Source organism: Halichondria panicea, chromosome 6 (genome assembly GCF_963675165.1).
Source record: "Halichondria panicea chromosome 6, odHalPani1.1, whole genome shotgun sequence".
Lineage (NCBI taxonomy): Eukaryota > Metazoa > Porifera > Demospongiae > Suberitida > Halichondriidae > Halichondria > Halichondria panicea.
Window position 1 is genome coordinate 4,014,289 of NC_087382.1, and position 19,722 is coordinate 4,034,010.

The following is a 19,722-nucleotide window of genomic DNA, read 5'->3' on the forward strand; positions in this document are numbered from 1 at the left end:
CAGACTATGAGACACCTGTATAGTACGCACCTGTGCATGACAACAGTAATACACAAATAGAGCGCAGAACGATATTTCAATGTGGTTGATGATTTTCATTTACTGAGACTCATGAAATATGCACATTTTATATGAAGTAGTAAGATAGTGAGTGACATGATAAATGTAAATGTTAGCTATGCAACCGTTGCCGAGCGTGAGGATGGACTGGGACAGACTGGTGATATCTATGATGATGTCAACACGAGGCAGTAGCTTTATTATTTGCCCCAAACGCAATTACTGTAGATCTCGATATTAACCTGTTGTTATCTCAAGTGCTTGCTCATATATATAGTTTAAGTGGTTTGCGAGCCGTGCATGGTCATGTAGCTATAGGGGGTGATTTATCTATTGGAGAATAATTATGTACAGGTTGCAGGTTATGAATGAACATCCTGTATGAAAACATAATTTAAGTTGACTTCCCACTGGCTGCAAGCACTCTGTGCTGCATGTTGATCAATAAGGGTGCATGTGATACAGTACTAGCAGACATCTCTTTAAAATATAGCTGTATATCAAGCAAGATAGTTGCTGGCCATAAACTACTGCATACTGCTGAGAATGAATGTCCTTGTATTGTGTATGAGCTGCCTGTGTCTATGGCTGGGGAAGGTGAGTGGTATAATAGTCAGTAGCTGCAGTTGAGAGTCCCAATGCTTGCAGCTCAGTGTACTGGTGTCTGCAGACTATGTGGTGCAAGTGGAAATGGTCTCTTACAGTAATCCATCCAACACACGTTTAGATGGTCAATGTTGTGATCCAGACAATGGTGGAGAATGTAACAGAAGGGAGCGCTGTGACACCTACTTCATCTACTGCCTGGTGCCACATTCCAGTACTACGGTGGGGTGTCTCAATACTGATACCGGATCTACTGCAGTCAGTAGCTATATCGAGGATGGGGCAGACATTGATTTCTCACAACCTACTGTACTAGGACTCTCTAATCCGTTCAATCTGACAGGAATACTGACAACCTGGGAGGTAAGTGATACAGTGTAGCTAACAGTAGACTATTTCAATTCTGTAGGGAGCTCAGCTTTACATACAAGTGCTTGATTATGATACCTTTACATTAAATGATGCTATTGCGAGGTATCGATTTGATATGAATCTTCTCTCGGTGGGATCAACAACCATATTATCTGCCTCATATACTGGGGCTAGTATCTCTGTGCGTGCTATTGTGTTGTGTGCTCCATTCTTTATTGGAAGCAGTTGTGAGATCTTCAATCACTGTGAGTTCAATGCTGTCACATGCAGTGACAGAGGAATGTGTGTGAATGAAATGGACAGTTTCACTTGCAACTGTAACCATCCCTACTTTGGTGCAAACTGCGAGCATCAAAACTTTTGCTACAACATAAATTGCAACGAAAGAGGAAGATGTACTAATAACCTTGAATCCTACACCTGTGTCTGCAATGTTGGCTATACTGGTGTTGATTGTGAGGTGGATATTGATGAGTGCTTGCTAATGGAGACAGTGTGCAGTGGCCATGGTAACTGCTCTCAATTAGGAATAGCCACTTTCACCTGCTCATGTGATCTTGGCTACACTGGACAGAGATGTGAGACTGATATTGATGATTGTGTGAATAGGAACTGCAGTGGAAATGGTGTGTGTGTGGATGGTGTCAATTCGTTCAGTTGTGAGTGTATGTCTGGCTTCACTGGAGAGATGTGCAGTGTGGAGACACAAGGTAAACACTAACTTCCTTAACACACTTGACAGCTTATTTAGATGCTTGGTGAATGCTGCTGTATATTTATTCTTTTAGCATGTTTGTTTTCTATACTTTAGACGTGAGATCAGATGATGCAATAGCTATTACAGCAGGTGGAGTGGTGGGGGGACTAGTGGGCGTTGTGATGATTGCAGTCATAGTCATTCTCTTTGTGATTATTGTCAAGAGCAAGAGAGAGTTATCTAAATACAACCGTAAGACTTTTTCAGTTGTGTGTACTGTAACTTAAACTTAAACATAACTTGTTTCTCTCCCTGCAGTAACTGTTAGTGGAGGAGGAACTGCCAACAATGACATACCATGTCAAAACAATGTGGTGTACGGTGTGTGTGAGATGAACACAGCTCAACCTCAAACCAACACCCTCCCTACTGGCCTACCCCCGTCTTCTCTACAAGAGCAGGAGTATGGCTACCCATTGTGTTCCCTCCCACCAGTGTACGAAAGTGTGGAGGCGAGGGACGAGAAACTCATGATAAATGTAAATGTTAGCTATGCAACCGTTGCCGAGCGTGATGATGGACTGGGACAGACTGGTGACATCTATGATGATGTCAACACGAGGAAATGACTTCAATTTACCCCTAACGCAATTGCTATTTATAAACTATACTTTTGTTATCTCAACTCTCAAGTGCTTTCTTGTAGTTTAAGTGGTTTGGGGGGACTGTGGTCACGTAGCTGTAGGTATCCTGATAGTGGGCTCATGCAAAACTAGAAAGTTAAAAGCACTAAGAGAATGCAGTGATGTCATTGTAATGATGTCATGAGATCATTGTAATTACTGTAATGGGTGTAATCACTGTAATGGGTGTCCTTGGAATGTGCAGGCGCATGTTGCCCCACTAAACGAAACGCCATTAAAACGAAACAGCAGTCAATAATGGGCGTGGCACCTAACTTTATCCTTAATCCTAACCTAGCCCATTATTTGTTTCCGGTTGTTTCATTTTAGTGACGTTGCGTTTTAGTGAGACTACATGCAGGCGCAGGTCATGAATTAACATCTTGTACACACATGTGACAGTTACGAAGATTTTTATCTTTGAACGACTTCCCTCTTTTAAAATTGTAACTCACAATTTTGAAAAAGAGAAGTCGCTGAGGTTGCAAGCATCTATCCTGCATGCATGCATATGTACATGTATATCATCATTGTTTATGGAATGCAAGGAGGATGCATGTGACCAGTATACTATTATAGTAGCTGTTAACAAGACAGTAGTAAGTTGCTGGCTATTCATTGAACTACTGTATGCTGCTGAGAATGAGTGTCCTTGTCCTGTGTATGAGCTGCCTGTGTCTATGGCTGGGGAAGGTGAGTGGTATAATAGTCAGTAGCTGCAGTTGAGAGTCCCAATTGCAGCTCAGTGTACTGGTGTCTGCAAACTATGTGGTGCAAGTGAATATGCTCTCCTACAGTAATCCATCCAACACACTCCCTGGTGGTCAATGTTGTGATCCAGGCATTGGTGGAGGATGTAACGGAAGGAAGCGCTGTGACACCTTCTTCATCTACTGCCTGATGCCACATGCCAGTACTGCTACACAGTGTCCCAATAATGAGCCCAGATTTACTGCAGTCAGTGACCATATCGAGGACGGGGCAACCATTGATTTCTCACAATCTACTGTACTAGGACTCTCTAATCCATTCTATCTGACTGGAATATCGACAGCATGGGAGGTAAATGATACAGTAACTGCATATAGACTATTTCAGTGTTATTGCAGGGAGCTCAGCTTTACATACAAGTGCTTGATTATGATACCTTTACATCAAATGATGCTATTGTAAGCTATCGATTTGATCTGAATCTCTTAGTGGGATCGACAACCATATTATCTGTCTCAAGTACCGGGGCTAGTATCACTGCAAGTACTATTGTGTTGTGTGCTCCTTTCTTCATTACAAGCAGTTGTCAGTTTTTTAATTACTGTCAGTTCTATGCTGTCACATGCAGTGACAGAGGAACGTGTGTGAATGAAATGGACAGTTTCACTTGCAACTGTGACCCTCCCTACTTTGGTGCAAACTGCGAGTATCAAAACTTTTGCTACAACAGAAATTGCAACGAAAGAGGAACATGTACTAATGGCTTTTATTCCTACACCTGTGTCTGCGATGCTGGCTATACTGGTGCTGATTGTGAGGATGATATTGATGAGTGCTTACTTATGGGGACAGTGTGCAGTGACCATGGCAACTGCTCTCATGGAATAGCCACCTTCACTTGCTCATGTGATCCTGGCTACACTGGACAGAGATGTGAGACCGACATTGATGATTGTGTGAACGTAAACTGCAGTGGACACGGCAACTGTATTGACAGAGTTAACGGCTTTGATTGTGATTGTTTCCCTGGTTACACTGATTCTATTTGTCAAACTGACATTAATAGATGTGATGGAATAAACTGTAGTGGCAATGGTGGTTGTGTTGACATGGTGAACATGTTCCTATGTGACTGTGATCCTGGCTACACTGGTGCTGATTGTGAGACCAACATTGATGATTGTGTGAATAAGAACTGCAGTGGAAATAGTGTGTGTGTGGATGGTGTCAACTCGTTCAGTTGTGAGTGTGTGTCTGGCTTCACTGGAGAGATGTGCAACACCACCACTTCAGGTATTGATAATATTGTTTCATTCTGTATAAATTATACCCCTAGCTTGCAGAGTTGAATGGTGGTCCAGGGGATCTCATAGGAGGAGTGGTGGGAGGTCTCCTAGTGCTGATGCTGATACTCCTGCTCTTGATAGTGGTCGTCGTGGTGTGTGTACAAAGAGCTCATGATCAGGGGAAGACCATTCAAGACACTCAGTTGCAAGGTAAGCTGTTTGTGTACCAAACATGGAAGTAGTATACACATGCAGATGCACACTGTTTACATTTTACTAGACCGGTACGTATAGTTTACTTTATACAATGTGATTGGAGTGTTTATGTTTCAGTATATTATGCTCGAGCTCATGAAAGGATTTTAAGTTTGTTTTCCACAGGAGACACCATTTCCTACATACCTGGAGACAACCCAGTGTATGGGATTCCTGAGAACAGAACAAATACCATCAACCCGATATATGGCAGCCTGGAATCACTCAACGATGCAGAACTGGTCAATCCAATTTATGGAGATACAGATTTCGAAGACGTACCTTATGGATTGGCCTCTGCAGTATCAGACTATGAGACACCTATTAGTATACGCAGAGCTCAGGGGAAGACCATTCAAGACACTCAGTTGCAAGGTATAATTAAGTTGTTTGTGTACCTAGACTCTAACACATTGAAGTATAGCTGTATACTCACAATCATGCATGTCACACTGTTTACATTATATATTTTACTTGTGATTAGAGTGTTTATGTTTCAGTATAGTCATGAATAGATTTGCTGTTATCATCCACATGCAGGAGACACCATTTCCTATATCCCTGGAAACAACGAAGACGTACCTTCTGAACTGGCCCCTGCAGTATCAGACTATGAGACACCTGTATAGTACGCACCTGTGTATGACAATAGCTAGTATAGAATAGAAGGCATGCAGAAACAATTTCGATGTTGTGAATTCTCTTGTATTAATTTTAATTGCAGTTGAGAAATCAGCCCTTCCCCCTTTTTATTTATACCCACACACACATTAACTTCGCAATTCACCATCTATTGTATAACAGTAAACACCTCACAGTGTAACGTTTGTACAATCATGTATTATTTACACCATTATAATTATTTATTTGTAGACTGGTAATCACTTCACACATTTTATAGACATTCACAATTAAGTAATCGGGTTGCCACAAAGACTCTATAAATCAATGTTAGCGTTTAGCTGTCAAGCTGACACAAAAGTGCCACCCCTTGTTCAACCCAGTGTTCCTCAGGCTTGTCAGTAGGGATCTTCATAGCGATGACAAAGTTTGTAGAGTGACCAGTAGTGGACAGGGTGCCTCTTCTGTCACTGGTCTTGTACACTGGGGCAGTGTAGGTGAGCTTGTCAGGAATCTCATCTCTCTTGAGTGGCTTTAACCAGATCTGAACAGGGAGAGTCATACATCACAATCCTGTATGCAGCTACACACATACACGTGCATACACATCGACTATAGTACAGAGTGATGCCAAATAAAAACCACAGGAATTTTAATAGACAAACATTAAGAGATTTGTGGATTTACAATTTGAAAGTTGTAACCTTTATTTGGTGTTAGTGAGGGCATAATTATTATTATAGGTAGGCCCGTATATAGGATTTCAGAATGGTTAAATGCTAAAGTGTATAATGTAGCCAACCATAACTATTGCTTTGGTGAGGTAAGCATACGAACGCAGTATGTACATATAAGGTGATCATGATTGGCTGCACTTTCAACACTATAACTATAGCAACACAACAAATCTGAAATCCTCTGACTGTGTATGTACCAAACGAGAGTACGTGCAAGTTGACTTACTTTAGGCATGGGGTCAGTGAGGATCTTTTGATGAGACTCGCCTATCAGCTTGGTCTTTCTGCCCCACCTGGCTTAGCACACGTACACACCTATACAGGGACAAGAGCGTACTAACCCTACAAGCTTATACTATAATTATATAGATAGAGGGAAGGAATAATCTGTTAGTCACACTGCACAACTAATAATTTTATTACTTACCATCTTCAGGTTTGGTTACATGTGCATGCATGGTGATGCACTCATCACCCGGCATCCAACATCTCTTAGTCCATTCCAAACAAATCGGTGCATGGATCTTGCATAGTTTTAATACAATTTATATACTTTTGCTTTTAGTGTCAAAAGGTATAATTATATAGAGCTTGTGATGAAAAGGTTGCTTACCTTGAGCATCAGAAAAGATACTATATACCCTGTACTTGATTTCAGTTGTTTTGGAGGGTTTATTCAGTTTTTAGCCTGCATGAACAATCATACAGTTTGAAGATTATTCTCTAGAGAGGAGAGTCGAGCAAGCTTAGAGCATGTTGATGATCTTCCAATGCTTCTCTTCAAGGTGTGTGTTAATCAGGTGTCTAATCTCAAAAGTGTATGGGGACTATACTACTCCGATGATGCTCTAAATTTGGGGGTAGATAAGTTCACGAGCTTTCACTGTAGGGTTGATTTGATGTAAGACCATTGCTGATCTAGTCCACTGAGCTGTTTTGTTAAGTTTTAATTGGGAGAGATTTGGGTTTGTCTTTTTGTAGTTAAAAAGAAAATTTTTTCTCCGCTGACTGTGGGGTGATTCCAACAAGATTCCAGAGATCTTATATAGATTCCACAACATTCTGTACGAGATTCCTGGCCGTTGCGGATCCCTCGCATAATTTGCATGCAGGGAATATTTTTCGAATCTCTACAATACCATCGTTTTTATTTCGAGGCTTGGTGGGTTTTCACTATGCATCTTCTATGGTTCCCCCACCATGCATGCAGGAAGTGGATTTCTAGTAAGGGCTGCATATAGTTAGAAGCATCTATCATACAGTATGCCTGTGTATGATGTACCCAGCTTGCTAATTATTGTAGCAGCCTCACAATTATAGCTATGCACTACAGTTGGAGGTTGCTAGTATACAAGGACTTGGCATGAGATAATGGCTACTGGGCAGGACTCAGGGTGAGAGAACACATGCATGCACACCACATTGTGGCATGTCCATATATTACTGATTGACTAAGAAAATTACGCCCCATCGAAAAGGTTATAATTTGACCCTTCTTGGAATTAGTTAGCTGCAAGAAATAAACCCTGGGCCCGTGTGTCACGATCAAACACCTGAACACTAGTAGAAAATAAATGCCCCTCTGCTTAATATTTGAAATACGTATAATAGGCATAATATCTAGCTATAGGCACTTTGTTGGTGCTACATCATTTGCCAATAATACTGCAATTTGATTGGCTAACGGAAGTGTTCTATCCAACTTAGAAAATCATGTACTTAGAAAATCATGTAGCAAAGAACATTCAAATCTGATTGGCTATAGAGAGACTCATGGTTGCTATGATCTAAAATGCTTAGACACTGTTTAGGAAGTTTCCACATGATTTAGAAGCCCTCGCGCAGGGCTATTAGAACCCTCACTAGGTTTGGGATACTACAACCAGCCTTTTGGGCTGTAGAAACGTCCTAAAAACAGTGTCTATAAAATATAATTATTATGTAGACTCTCGCTATTCCGGCTCTCTGAAGTACGCCACCTCGATATACCGACCATTTGATTTGGCACGGATTGCTAGCTAGATATTTACTGCACAAAACTCACCCTGAAGTACGGCCACTCGCTATTCTGTATACTGGCCAGTGCTGGCTGCCCCAAAGTAGGTTTTCAATGTACGTTTATTACGGCCAGATATGAAATTTTGGGTGTGGTTTGGCAGATAAAATTGGAATAATGATTCATTCCTTCATTATCCTCGAGACAAGAACTGCAAAATTAGTAATTACATTCGAGGTAAGGTCGTTTTTAAGCCACGGCTATTTCTTAAAATACAGCCATGCATGCACCTCGCTATTCCGGCCAAGCTGCACTGTCCCAAGGGTGACCAGATTAACGAGAGTCTACTGTATATAGAGTCACCATGCACTACAGAAATGTCACGATGTTCATTTCATGAAAATTGCTTTCACAGCATGTGTATACAGCTATAGACTCGATCTGACAGTGAGCGCAAGTATATAATTATAATAATTATTGTTTCAGTATACCGTATAGCTGGTAAGTTTCGTGGGGTAAAAAATTCGTTCAACTCGAGAAACAGTGGTTTTTGTGAGTAAAAATTTTGTTTAGTCTCGTTTCCTGCACTGCATTCATACATTCCGGTAAGCCACGCCTACGTTAAATTTCGTGGAGGTCAGCTTGCCCACGAAAATAACGAATATTTTACCCCACGAAAATTACCCGCTATACGTGACAGGCTTTGGGAAAACCAGACTATTGGAGCAGAATTTAGTATTGAGCTACAGCTAAATTTATGCCTACAGGGTAACTCACGTGCTGTATATAGCCCTGGGGAGAGCAATTTCAGTCAGTTTTGGCACTTGTATTCATGGTATCATAGTGCAAGTAATTATAAGAATAATTATCACAGCTTACTGCTCCCAACTATTGTACAAGCCGAAGAGCAACTGGTAGTGGATTTGTGGGAGGCTGTTAGAGATGATGATGTCATCAAAGTGAGGTCCCTGTTGGAACAGGGGGCCAACCCCAATCACCAACTGTATTGGAGAAAGGATTGGTGGAACATGTATATACTCCCTCCAGTACATGAAGCATGCAAGAAAGGCAATCTAGAGATCACCAAAGCACTCGTTAGTGGCGGAGCTGATATTAAGAGAGGTAATGAACTATACTGCATTTCACTGTGCTGTCAGGAAGGAAATAATTATGGAGCTTGTTGTGTTCTTGGTTAGATCTTCTTATATTATAGTATTGGCCTCAGGCTATCATAAATTAATGTGAACTCTCACTGTTAATGTATACAACATGATTATTAGTTATACTGAAACACGATTCCATGAGTTCATGTGTTTAACTTAATTAGTGTATCCCATGCAGCCTTCCCTTCCTGTTGGCCTATCCCATGCACTGACACCTTAATTCTCATGACCAGCTTTCTGATGTTAATTATGACGTACATGTTTGAACAACATTACGTAAATTATATACTAATTCTTGTGATGGAAAGTACAGGGCAGCATAATTGCTAGTGCAAGTATTTTGTGTATGATGCAATGACTCACATAGTGATCGAAATACACGCAGGTGAGAGGGATGGGAGCATCTTTACACCATTGCACTTTGCTTGTTGGAGTGGACGCAAAGACATTGTACAGTGGTTGGTGGAAGAATGCAAGTGTGATGTTGGTGAGTAATTCTGTAGTGGGTACACTGTTAAAAATGGGTAGTTACAATAGCACCCAAAGTGCTATGCCAACACTCACCTAATGGTGCTATCACAACACTAGGAGTGCAGTCGTAACTGCTACGTGTTACTAGAACAATAAAGGGTGCTATTATACACTTATAAGTGCTTGTGGAACACTTTAAACAGTGTTGTGCATGCACTTACCTAGTTGTTAAAATCATATTACTCTAACTATACACCAGATGGTGTTACTCAAATAAGAATTGTGTGATTGCAGCACTATACATGGTGCAATGTAAGCACCTCTATAAATCACCTGCATGCAAATCAAGGCCAGTCTATAATGATTCATGTAGTTGCATGTGTAAATAAATAGTTGCTTATATAGTAACAAACCCGTTCCATTAAAATAGTTGAATCTGGTATAATTATTATACCTTTGTATTCAAGCATGCATGCAGGAGCAGATTATAATTATAGTCACCTTATTTATTATACTTATTATAAATTCTAATCACATGCGTAATTATGTATACAGGGGTGAAGCAGCACACTAGCTTGTACTGATGACGGAACAATCGGCCCGGCCTGTGAGGAACTTTCCAAGAAAAAATTAGTGCACTTTTCAAGTGTACCGGCAATATTTTAGCTATTCAGTATTTATAACTTATGTGCCGGATGAATCAGTTATCATTATTAGTTACTGTAACTATGTGTTTGAAGTTGCAACATCTATTGAGGACTAGACTATGTGCATGTCATGCTAACGGACAATTAATTATTAATGCTCAACAATAATTATTAACAATTCAATTGTCTGAAAAATCATACATCCTGTATTTAGCTAAGTAGCTGGCTTATAGTGTGTTCTTTCTACTCATACAGTTGCCCTGCAAATTTAACTCTTACTCTGCTCCCACCCCCCCTCTTCCATGCAAGGGCATACACTGATGATATGATCATAATTAATTGATGAGCACAGACTCAAATGCGTGGTGGGTAGCCAAGACTACATAAACAAAACAAAATCGTGGGTGGTAGATCTAATACGTGCAGCACTGATCTCACGTGAACCTTGAGATAGACAGCTGCCTGCATGAGAGTCTCTGCACACAGCTGTGTGCACCTTAACTGTACGAAGGCGCCGGGCCTACTCTAGCTGCTCTGGTACTACATGGACTAAGTTGCTAGATGTACTACACTGCAAGATGGCACACTGCTTTGACTCGGAACTATAGAGTAAGTTGCTGCAAAACCATTGTTGTGCTAAAAAGCTTGACATAGACAGACTGCAAGTCTACTACTCACTACTATAATTGTAACTATATAATAATTCTGGTTGGGCTTTGTGGGCAACTGTCCGTCAGTCTGATATGTTGGGCTTTGTGGGCAGCTGTCCGTCAGTCTGATATGTTGGGCTTTGTGGGCAGCTGTCCGTCAGTCTGATATGTTGGGCTTTGTGGGCAGCTGTCCGTCAGTCTGATATGCTGGGCTTTGTGGGCAGCTGTCCGTCAGTCTGATATGTTGGGCTTTGTGGGCAGCTGTCCGTCAGTCTGATATGCTGGGGTTTGTGGGCAGCTGTCCGTCAGTCTGATATGCTGGGCTTTGTGGGCACTTGTCTGTCAGTCTGATATGTCGGGCTTTGTGGGCAGCTGTCCGTCAGTCTGATATGTTGGGCTTTGTGGGCAGCTGTCTGTCAGTCTGATATGTTGGACTTTGTGGGCACTTGTCCGTCAGTCTGATATGTTGGGCTTTGTGGGCACTTGACCGTCAGTCTGATATGTTGGGCTTTGTGGGCAGCTGTCCGTCAGTCTGATATGTTGGGCTTTGTGGGCACTTGTCCGTCAGTCTGATATGTTGGGCTTTGTGGGCACGTGTCCGTCAGTTAGATGTATGTTGAGCGTTAGGAACACTTTCCTGTCAGACTGGTTTTTCGCACGTATCTACATTTGCATACAAATCATCATAATTATAATTTTTGTCTTCCGATTATTGTTAAACTAATTTCCAATGACAATACAAGATATATAATGGTTGTTTCTTACAAAATTATCGCATCGTAAGAGCTATAGGTACTCTTTTCATGCAGGGTTCATGGAGTCGAGCTATTTTAAACAAGGTTAAAGAATATGCGTCGCAAATTGAGATTCAACATCTGTCCAAAGATAAACCACTGCTCTTTAAAAGGAATAGTCCAAAAACAAAGCGTAACAAAGGTGCTATATCAGGAGTGATAATTATGATCGACTAGCAGTTACAGATGTGCGTATATACTTACCTTCTATCCACCACTGACCGATTATGTCTATGTAAGTCCACTATTAATCATTATTGCGTTCAAGCATATAGCTGTAAATGTTCGCAGTAGTAATAGAATTTTTTACCTATAGATTTACTTTTGAGGAAAGAATTCAAACAAAGGAGAACAATGTTAAGCTACGGGAGCTGGTCGAAGACTATGCAGTCACTGGTGCAGTCACAATCTAATGGTAAATAGAAACCCATATCTTCAAACATACATTTTTTTTTATTCAGTTCTGAAGATGATACTGTAAGAAGAAGGATGCAGTACAAATGATATTTGTCAAGCTGCTGCTCCACGTATGTAATGCATAAACAGCTAAATTGATATACTGTTACAAATACTTGATACTTGAGAACAGATTCTTCTGTTGCCCTTGAATTCATCCTGTGTGGGGGGGTATATGCTTATTATAACGAGAATAACCCTGTCATCATACATATATAATGATACACAGTAATGCATGCACACTGGATATTTGATAGAATAAAAGGTGATATGTTAAAGTGTTAGGCTTTCGGCTTATTTGAATAATTGTCTCCTAATCACTTATATCACTGCCTACTGTTTTTGTGAGCCCCATCCTTATCCCATCATAATTATATACATGCAGGTGGATGACATGCAACGTTCGTTCAAGGTAGAAAAAGTGCTATTGAATCTGGATCAATGAACTACTTCGTCATCGTAGAGAAAGAAGTGTATGAAGTAGATTCATTCTATGAAACTCTTGTACAAGTAACTATGTTTTTGACATTTTAGTACCCACGTGCATGTCAGCATGGCACCCTTTTATTTTTTATTTTTAAGGTCCCGAACTGCCTAAGTGTATTGTGGTCGTAGTTATTAAACACTTTATGAGGTTATATAGGTATACATATCTTTATACTTTTATTGTATATGCTATCGTGATGCATATCATTATACACATGCTATAATTATGTTACGTCATTTAAGTCAAGTGCATGAGCTTATCGAGAAGTGCAATAAGCATGCATGCAATATTTTATGCTTTGCATGAAGAGTATAGCAATGACAACTGTACCTGTAGTAACATAGTAACAGCAGCACCCATCCCCAGTGCTTTAATAACACCATTGTAGGTGTAGTTGTAAAAGTTACACACAGTTTGGAGTTGCAGTAACTCCAAGAAAGTGCAAGTACAGCACATTTTCATGCTGTTACAACTCCAAAATGAGTGTTTTAATAACACTAAAATCTGGTGCTGTAATAACTCCATATATGAGTGCCATATTTGGTACAATGGTTTTACCCCACTTTTGGGTGTTACAATAGCACCACATTTTTAACAGTGTATATACTAACTGAATGGAAATGTAGTTGTATCATGCATCATGTATAATAATGGCAACTTTAATACAATACACCACAGTTTGATTGTTGTGCTCCTGAAGTACATGGTAACTGCATGTAACTCTGATAATGCATGTATTGTAAGCATATTAATTGTACTCAGTATATATGTGGTTAACTGTGTGCTGAATTTGAAACCGTCAGTATAATAATACAATACGTCTGTCCCTCATCACCTGTCCAGATGTGATTGATGTTGATGGCCCCATTCCTTTTGACTGTACAATACAGTATGGTTTTCATGAAGTTGTTGACTATCTCAAGTGTCTACAAAAACCCTTCACAGGTATGTGCATGCACACGTACTACTTACTTGTGTGTTAATCTATCGCTGACATGGAGGAGGTGAAATGTGTCACTAGAAATCCCATACCTATATAATATCCCACCAATAGAACAAGTCACGCCAGTTGAATGTTTGTTTCTGTAAAGACAAGTGTTGATTACAAACACAAGCATTCTTGACCCCAAGATCCTCGTATACTTGGTTCATTAGAAAGTGTACTAATTACACATATCGGCATAGTAACACTTGATATAACAATATATTTGGTCATGCGCTATAGCTGCCGCTCAGCATCAGCGTGAGAAGGAAGAAGCTTGGAAAAGCAAGCAACGCAGAGATGGAGTGAGAGAAGAAGACTTACAGCCACTATCGAAACCCCCTCAAGATAAGAGCAGACGGAGTGGAGGTGCACCATTGTACACAGCAAAAACACTTATGTTATATATATGAGATGCATCATCGTTATTTTAGTGTCATTTCAAAAGATGCGTTTCATATTAATGTAACGAATATGTTTTCACTGTGTAGTTAACACCCACCTATACTTTTTCAAGGGACAAGAATCATGCAAGGTAGTCAATATAATAATTATTGTTTTTCAATCTATTTCAGAATCGAAGGATGAATCATCGAAGTCTGAGCTAGCCCTTAATGAAGCCATGAAGGCTGGATTTGTCCGTGTGAAGGCTACGAATATATTGTTCTTTGGAATGGCCGGCACTGGTAAAACCTCCACTAAGCATCTTCTTCTGGGACTGCCTCCTCCTAAAGATCATAATAGCACTCCATTAGCTAGCACGGCAGAGAGGATATGTATTCGACAAATTCGTGACACTACAAAGCTGAAAATGGAAGCTCAAGAAGATCCCTCTAGAATATGGAGGCCAGTATCTAGTGATGATCTACAACGCATTGTTGCTGATGTTATGAAATCTTATGTAACCAACTCAGATCCTAACTCTAAAGCATCTGCTATCCCATAAGAACTCAGCATTGCTCTGAAGCAAGTTGAATCTAGCAATGAATCGGGTACGCAAGTTGATGCAACTCCTTTGACTTCAAGAGCTAGTCTAACGAAACTATCGGTAGCTGGAGCAAAAACAAGTAAATTTCTCAACACTGTTTCGAATGTAATGGCAAGTATTCAGCGGTTTTCTGATGACGATCGTACTGCACTTCAAGAAAAGTTTGGATCTCATTGGATTTATATAATCGATAGTGGTGGCCAACCACATTTTCATAATCTACTTCCACTATTCATACCCAGAATTTCTGTGGCTTTGTATGTACTTCGTCTGTCTGACTGCCTAGACGATCATCCACTGGTTGAATACTACAAGGACAACAAGCCAGTTGGTGAAGGTTTCAAGTCACATCTCTCAGTTCTGGATAACTTCAAGTATCTCGTGCAGTCAATTCAATCTCACAGTGAAAACTGCAAGTTGGTATGTATTGGTACTCACAAAGACCATCAATTTGATTGCAAGGAAAGATTATCTGACAAGAATAAAACTTTGTTGAACTTTATGGAGAAGGATATTACTAAGAATTTGACCATGTTTTCTAATTTGGGCAAGAAAGAAATCATATTTCCTGTGGATTGCAAGCATTGCGATTCTGACAGTGAGAAAGTGGCAAAGACAATTCGTGAATGTATACAATCTCAAGAGCTGAATAATAATGAAATCCTAGTTCCTTTATGGTGGTTTGTTTTGGAAATTGTAGTCGAGAAAGTTTCAAACGATCATAACAGAAAAGTTTTAAGCAAGACCGAATGTGTAGAATTTGCAAAAGCATTTCAGAATTTTCACGAAGATGCACTTGTTGAAGCCTTAAAATTCTTCCATGAGCATCACATATTTCACTACTATCCTGCCATTCTACCAAATGTGGTATTCTGTGATACTCAAGTGCTTCTTGATAAAGTAACAGAGCTTGTCGAGCATGCTGCATATGTGCGAGGAAGTAATGATCCAGCATCTGGATGTGGAAACTGGTTAGATTTTATTAACAAAGGGATTATTACAATTGAAATTTTATCTGACAAATTTTTTGAAAAGCATTATGTTGATGAACTCTTTGCACCCACGGATCTCATCGAAATATTCAAGCATTTACTGATAGCCGCCCCATTTAATTTGGGGCAAGATAAGCGTTTTTATATGCCCTCACTTCTATCTTTGCTCCCAGTCAATGACAAACGGGCTGATTTGCTTAAGACCGGTTTAAACCCACTCGTTTTACAATTCAAAAGCAACTGGCAGTACTGTGGAGTGTTTTGCTGTCTCCAAGTGTACTTAATTAAAGAATGTGAATGGGATATTGAAATAGAGGATCACCAAATAGAGGATCACCAGCAGCTGAGTAGAAACTTTGTACAATTTATTCATCGTAAAGAAGATTGTTTTATCACGCTAATTGATGAGCTTTCATTCCTCGAAATTTATTCTAGTAGTGATCGAAAAGAAATGTTGTCGTTGATAAGTGAAAATATTCGTTCAGGTCTTCAATCGGCATACAAAGCCCTCAAATACACGTATGAGGATCCTGAAGATGCATTTTTGTGTCCTCATAAATTTCCCGATTCTTCAACTAAAACAAGTCACCAAACCCCCCACCCAGCTTGTGTTCTGGCTCAAGGAACTGTTATGAGGTGTACTAAATTCAAAAAGATGACGTATAAGCTAGAAGACGGTCATAAAAATTGGCTCTCTGCTCGTTACAAACTGGAAGGTAAGACCATGTATATATAGTATAGTAAATATTCTATAAAGGCACATACAGTATATACTCTACATCGAGAGACTTACGTACGTGTGAATGTAGGTTTGTCAATATTAATGTACGTATATAGTACATGCAGTGTTGGACGTCAAATTATCTGTTGATGTGCATGAGGATGATCAAGGGGATGAAAATCAACTCGGCACTAACAACTTGCAAGAAATTCTCTCTGAATTAATGGATGCCATTAATGAATGGTTTAATTTGGGCCTCGCTTTAGGGATTCAAGGTCCCACACTTAAGGATATAGAATCTAATGAAAAGTACAACAGAGATCGTTTGCGTGAAATGCTGGTCCACTGGTTGCGAACTTCACCTTCTCGTACATGGCGTGACATTTGCAATGGCCTCAGAAGTAACCTTGTCAAACACTACATTCTTGCGGATAAAATTGAGAAGAAATACAACAATGGTAAATGTGATCGTGTAAAGTTTACTATTATAGCCTAACACCATCATGCAGGTCAGCTATGTTGGAAGCAAAGAAAAAGTTGGTCTAATAATGCGTGACTGTGTTCGTATGTTGAAACTTTCTTTTTACTCACTGACTTGCTTCCCATGCAGGTGACTCGTCCCGACCACCGGGCCGTCATCCCCCTATCACTGGTGAGAAGAGAGAGGCCACTGAACACACTGAGCAAGGTGAGACTGTCGGTTGTTGGTTGGTCTATTTTACTGGTAAGTGTCTCCATGCAGTTCTCCCCAAGAAACCTCGGTCAGAGCAGCAGTGAGGGAGGAAAATAAACTATACGTGCACTTTCAGTTGACGTTCGCTTCTTCATATAGAGAAGAGAAATACGTAGTACAATTTTCTCGTAAATTTTTCCCCTAACACTAATTGTTATATAGACCGTTAATATTAACCTCTTGTTATCTCAAGTGCTTGCGCGTAGTTTAAGTGGTTTGCAGACGGTGATCATGCATGTAGCTATATATATAATTACCTTATTAAAGGTGACATAATTATTTTCACAGGTAGATTTGTTTGCGTTTTTACAGTTTTGCACATTTTGCTGGTATGTCGATTTGGATACATTAAACAAGAGGGCGGCCAATTATTTGCGAGTACTAATTTTTGCGATTTGACTCTCATTCGCAGAAATAGCAGAAATTAATACACGCGAAAATATGTCACCTTAAGGTATAATCGTTTCATCTAAGGAATATGCTACAGGTCATGCAAGAATAAACATCCTGTATGATAATTACATAATTAATTTAGATCTATCTGTGCATCATGTTGATAGAATGCAAGGAGAGATCATCAACATCTCTCAAAAAAATATATAGTTGTTAACCAGGCTTATAGCTTATGTAGTTGGTGGACATTGAATTGCATACTGCTGAGAATGAGTGTCTTTGTATTGTGTATGAGCTGCCTGTGTCTATGGCTGGGGAAGGTGAGTGGTATAATAGTCAGTAGCTGCAGTTGAGAGTCCCAATGCTTGCAGCTCAGTGTACTGGTGTCTGCAGACTATGTGGTACAAGTGGAGATGCTCTCCTACAGTCATCCATCCAACACACGCTCAGACGGCCGATGTTGTGATTCAATCAATCGTGAACCATGTGACGGATGGGAGCGCTGTGACACATACTTCATCCACTGCCTGAGGCCACGTGCCAGTACTACTACTGTGTGTCCCAATAATGATACCTGATTTACTGCAGTCAGTACCAATATCGTGGACGGGGCAACCATTGATTTCTCACAACCTACTGTACTAGGACTCTCTAACCCATTCTATCTGACTGGAATATCGACAGCCTGGGAGGTAATTTAATGATATGCTGTATAGCAATTTAATATCTCTTGTGATTGCAGGGAGCTCAGCTTTACATACAAGTGCTTGATTTTGATACCTTTTCTTCAGATGATACTCTTGTAAGGTATCGATTTGATCTAAGTTTCTCAGTGGGATCGACAACCACATTATCTGCCTCAGATACCGGGGCTAGTATCGCTGTGAGTACTACTGTGTTATGTGCTCCTTTTTTCATTGGAAGCAGTTGTGACATCTTCAATCACTGTGAGTCCAATGCTGTCACATGCAGTGACAGAGGAATGTGTGTGAATAAAATGGACAGTTTCACTTGCAACTGTAACCCTCCCTACTTTGGTGCTAACTGTGAGGATCAAAACTTTTGCTACAACAGAAACTGCAACGAAAGAGGAACATGTACTAATGACTTTGATTCCTACATCTGTGTCTGCAATGCTGGCTATACTGGTGCTGATTGTGAGGTGGATATTGATGAGTGCTTGCTAATGGAGACAGTGTGCAGTGGCCATGGTAACTGCTCTCATGGAATAGCCACCTTCACCTGCTCATGTGATCCTGGCTACACTGGACAGAGGTGTGAGACCAACATTGATGAATGTGTGAATAGGAACTGCAGCGGAAATGGTGTGTGTGTGGATGGTGTCAACTCGTTCAGTTGTGAGTGTATGTCTGGCTTCGCTGGAGAGATGTGCAGTGTGGTGACACAAGGTAAACACTAATTTCCTTAACACACTTGACAGCTTATTTAGATGCTTGGTGAATGCTGCTGTATAATTCTTCTTCAGCATGTTTGTTTTCTATATATACTTTAGACGTGAGATCAGATGATGCAACAGCTACTATAGCAGGTGGAGTGGTGGGTGGACTAGTAGGCGTTGTGATGATTGCAGTCATAGTCATTGTCATAGTGCTTATCATTAAGAACAAGAAAGAGTCTTCAAAATACAACGGTAAGGCTATATATCTCAGTGTGTGTGTACTACACTAATGTAACTCATTTCTTTTTAGTGGAGGAGGAACTGCCAACAATGATATACCATGTCAGAACAACATGGTGTACGGTGTGTGAGATGAACACAACTCAACCTCAAACCAACACCCTCCCTACTGGCCTACCAATCCTCTCTACAAGAGCAAGAGTATGGCTACCCATTGTGTTCCCTCCCACCAGTATACGAAAGTGTGGAGGCGAGGGACAAGAAACTCATGATAAATGTAAATGTTAGCTATGCAACCGTTGCCGAGCATGAGGATGGACTGGGACAGACTGGTGACATCTATGATGATGTCAACACGAGGCAATAGCTTTATTATTTGTCCCAAACGCAATTACTGTAGATCTCGATATTAACCTGTTGTTATCTCAAGTGCTTACTCGTTTAAGTGGTTTGCGAGCCGTGCATGGTCATGTTGCTAGGGGGTGATTCATCTATTGGGGAATAATTATGTACAGGATGCAGGTTATTAATGAACATCCTGTACGAAAACATGACTTCCCACTGGCTGCAAGCACTCTGTGC

At 40.3% G+C, this 19,722-nt stretch overlaps 4 protein-coding genes and 1 long non-coding RNA gene across 8 annotated transcripts; all 5 read left to right on the forward strand.

The window, feature by feature from the left end:
* Positions 1–502: 502 nt before the first annotated feature.
* Positions 503–2,376, forward strand: LOC135337491 (fibropellin-1-like). The gene is made up of 5 exons (XM_064533430.1): positions 503–657; positions 709–1,029; positions 1,076–1,748; positions 1,850–1,987; positions 2,054–2,376. The coding sequence occupies exons 1-5, from the start codon at positions 607–609 to the stop codon at positions 2,362–2,364; spliced, it is 1,494 nt and encodes a 497-aa protein (XP_064389500.1). The 5' UTR covers positions 503–606; the 3' UTR covers positions 2,365–2,376.
* A 619-nt stretch (positions 2,377–2,995) lies between these two features.
* On the forward strand, positions 2,996–5,575 carry LOC135337488 (neurogenic locus notch homolog protein 1-like). The gene is made up of 6 exons (XM_064533428.1): positions 2,996–3,111; positions 3,160–3,480; positions 3,528–4,422; positions 4,473–4,625; positions 4,797–5,045; positions 5,211–5,575. Exons 1-6 carry the CDS (start codon positions 3,049–3,051, stop codon positions 5,297–5,299), a joined length of 1,770 nt encoding a protein of 589 aa, XP_064389498.1. The 5' UTR covers positions 2,996–3,048; the 3' UTR covers positions 5,300–5,575.
* A 1,690-nt stretch (positions 5,576–7,265) lies between these two features.
* On the forward strand, positions 7,266–14,766 carry LOC135337500 (ankyrin repeat and EF-hand domain-containing protein 1-like). The gene is made up of 6 exons (XM_064533442.1): positions 7,266–7,422; positions 8,899–9,146; positions 9,573–9,674; positions 13,536–13,637; positions 13,918–14,043; positions 14,250–14,766. The coding sequence occupies exons 1-6, from the start codon at positions 7,400–7,402 to the stop codon at positions 14,618–14,620; spliced, it is 972 nt and encodes a 323-aa protein (XP_064389512.1). The 5' UTR covers positions 7,266–7,399; the 3' UTR covers positions 14,621–14,766.
* LOC135337531 (uncharacterized) lies at positions 9,698–12,920 on the forward strand. Its single transcript, XR_010395160.1, has 5 exons — positions 9,698–10,914; positions 11,765–11,984; positions 12,066–12,164; positions 12,211–12,276; positions 12,591–12,920. It is a non-coding gene; the product is annotated as an uncharacterized LOC135337531 (long non-coding RNA).
* On the forward strand, positions 14,629–19,542 carry LOC135337487 (fibropellin-3-like). Of its 4 annotated transcripts, none has more exons than XM_064533424.1 (6): positions 14,629–16,370; positions 16,492–16,833; positions 16,885–16,911; positions 16,986–17,063; positions 17,118–18,193; positions 18,244–18,631. In XM_064533424.1, the coding sequence occupies exons 1-5, from the start codon at positions 14,771–14,773 to the stop codon at positions 17,150–17,152; spliced, it is 2,082 nt and encodes a 693-aa protein (XP_064389494.1). In that variant the 5' UTR covers positions 14,629–14,770; the 3' UTR covers positions 17,153–18,193; positions 18,244–18,631. The 4 variants fall into 4 exon arrangements, with proteins under 4 accessions (XP_064389494.1, XP_064389495.1, XP_064389496.1 ...); XM_064533425.1 differs by having other exon boundaries at positions 16,501–16,833; positions 18,244–18,630; XM_064533426.1 differs by lacking the exon at positions 16,885–16,911 and having other exon boundaries at positions 18,244–18,630.
* Positions 19,543–19,722: the final 180 nt, after the last annotated feature.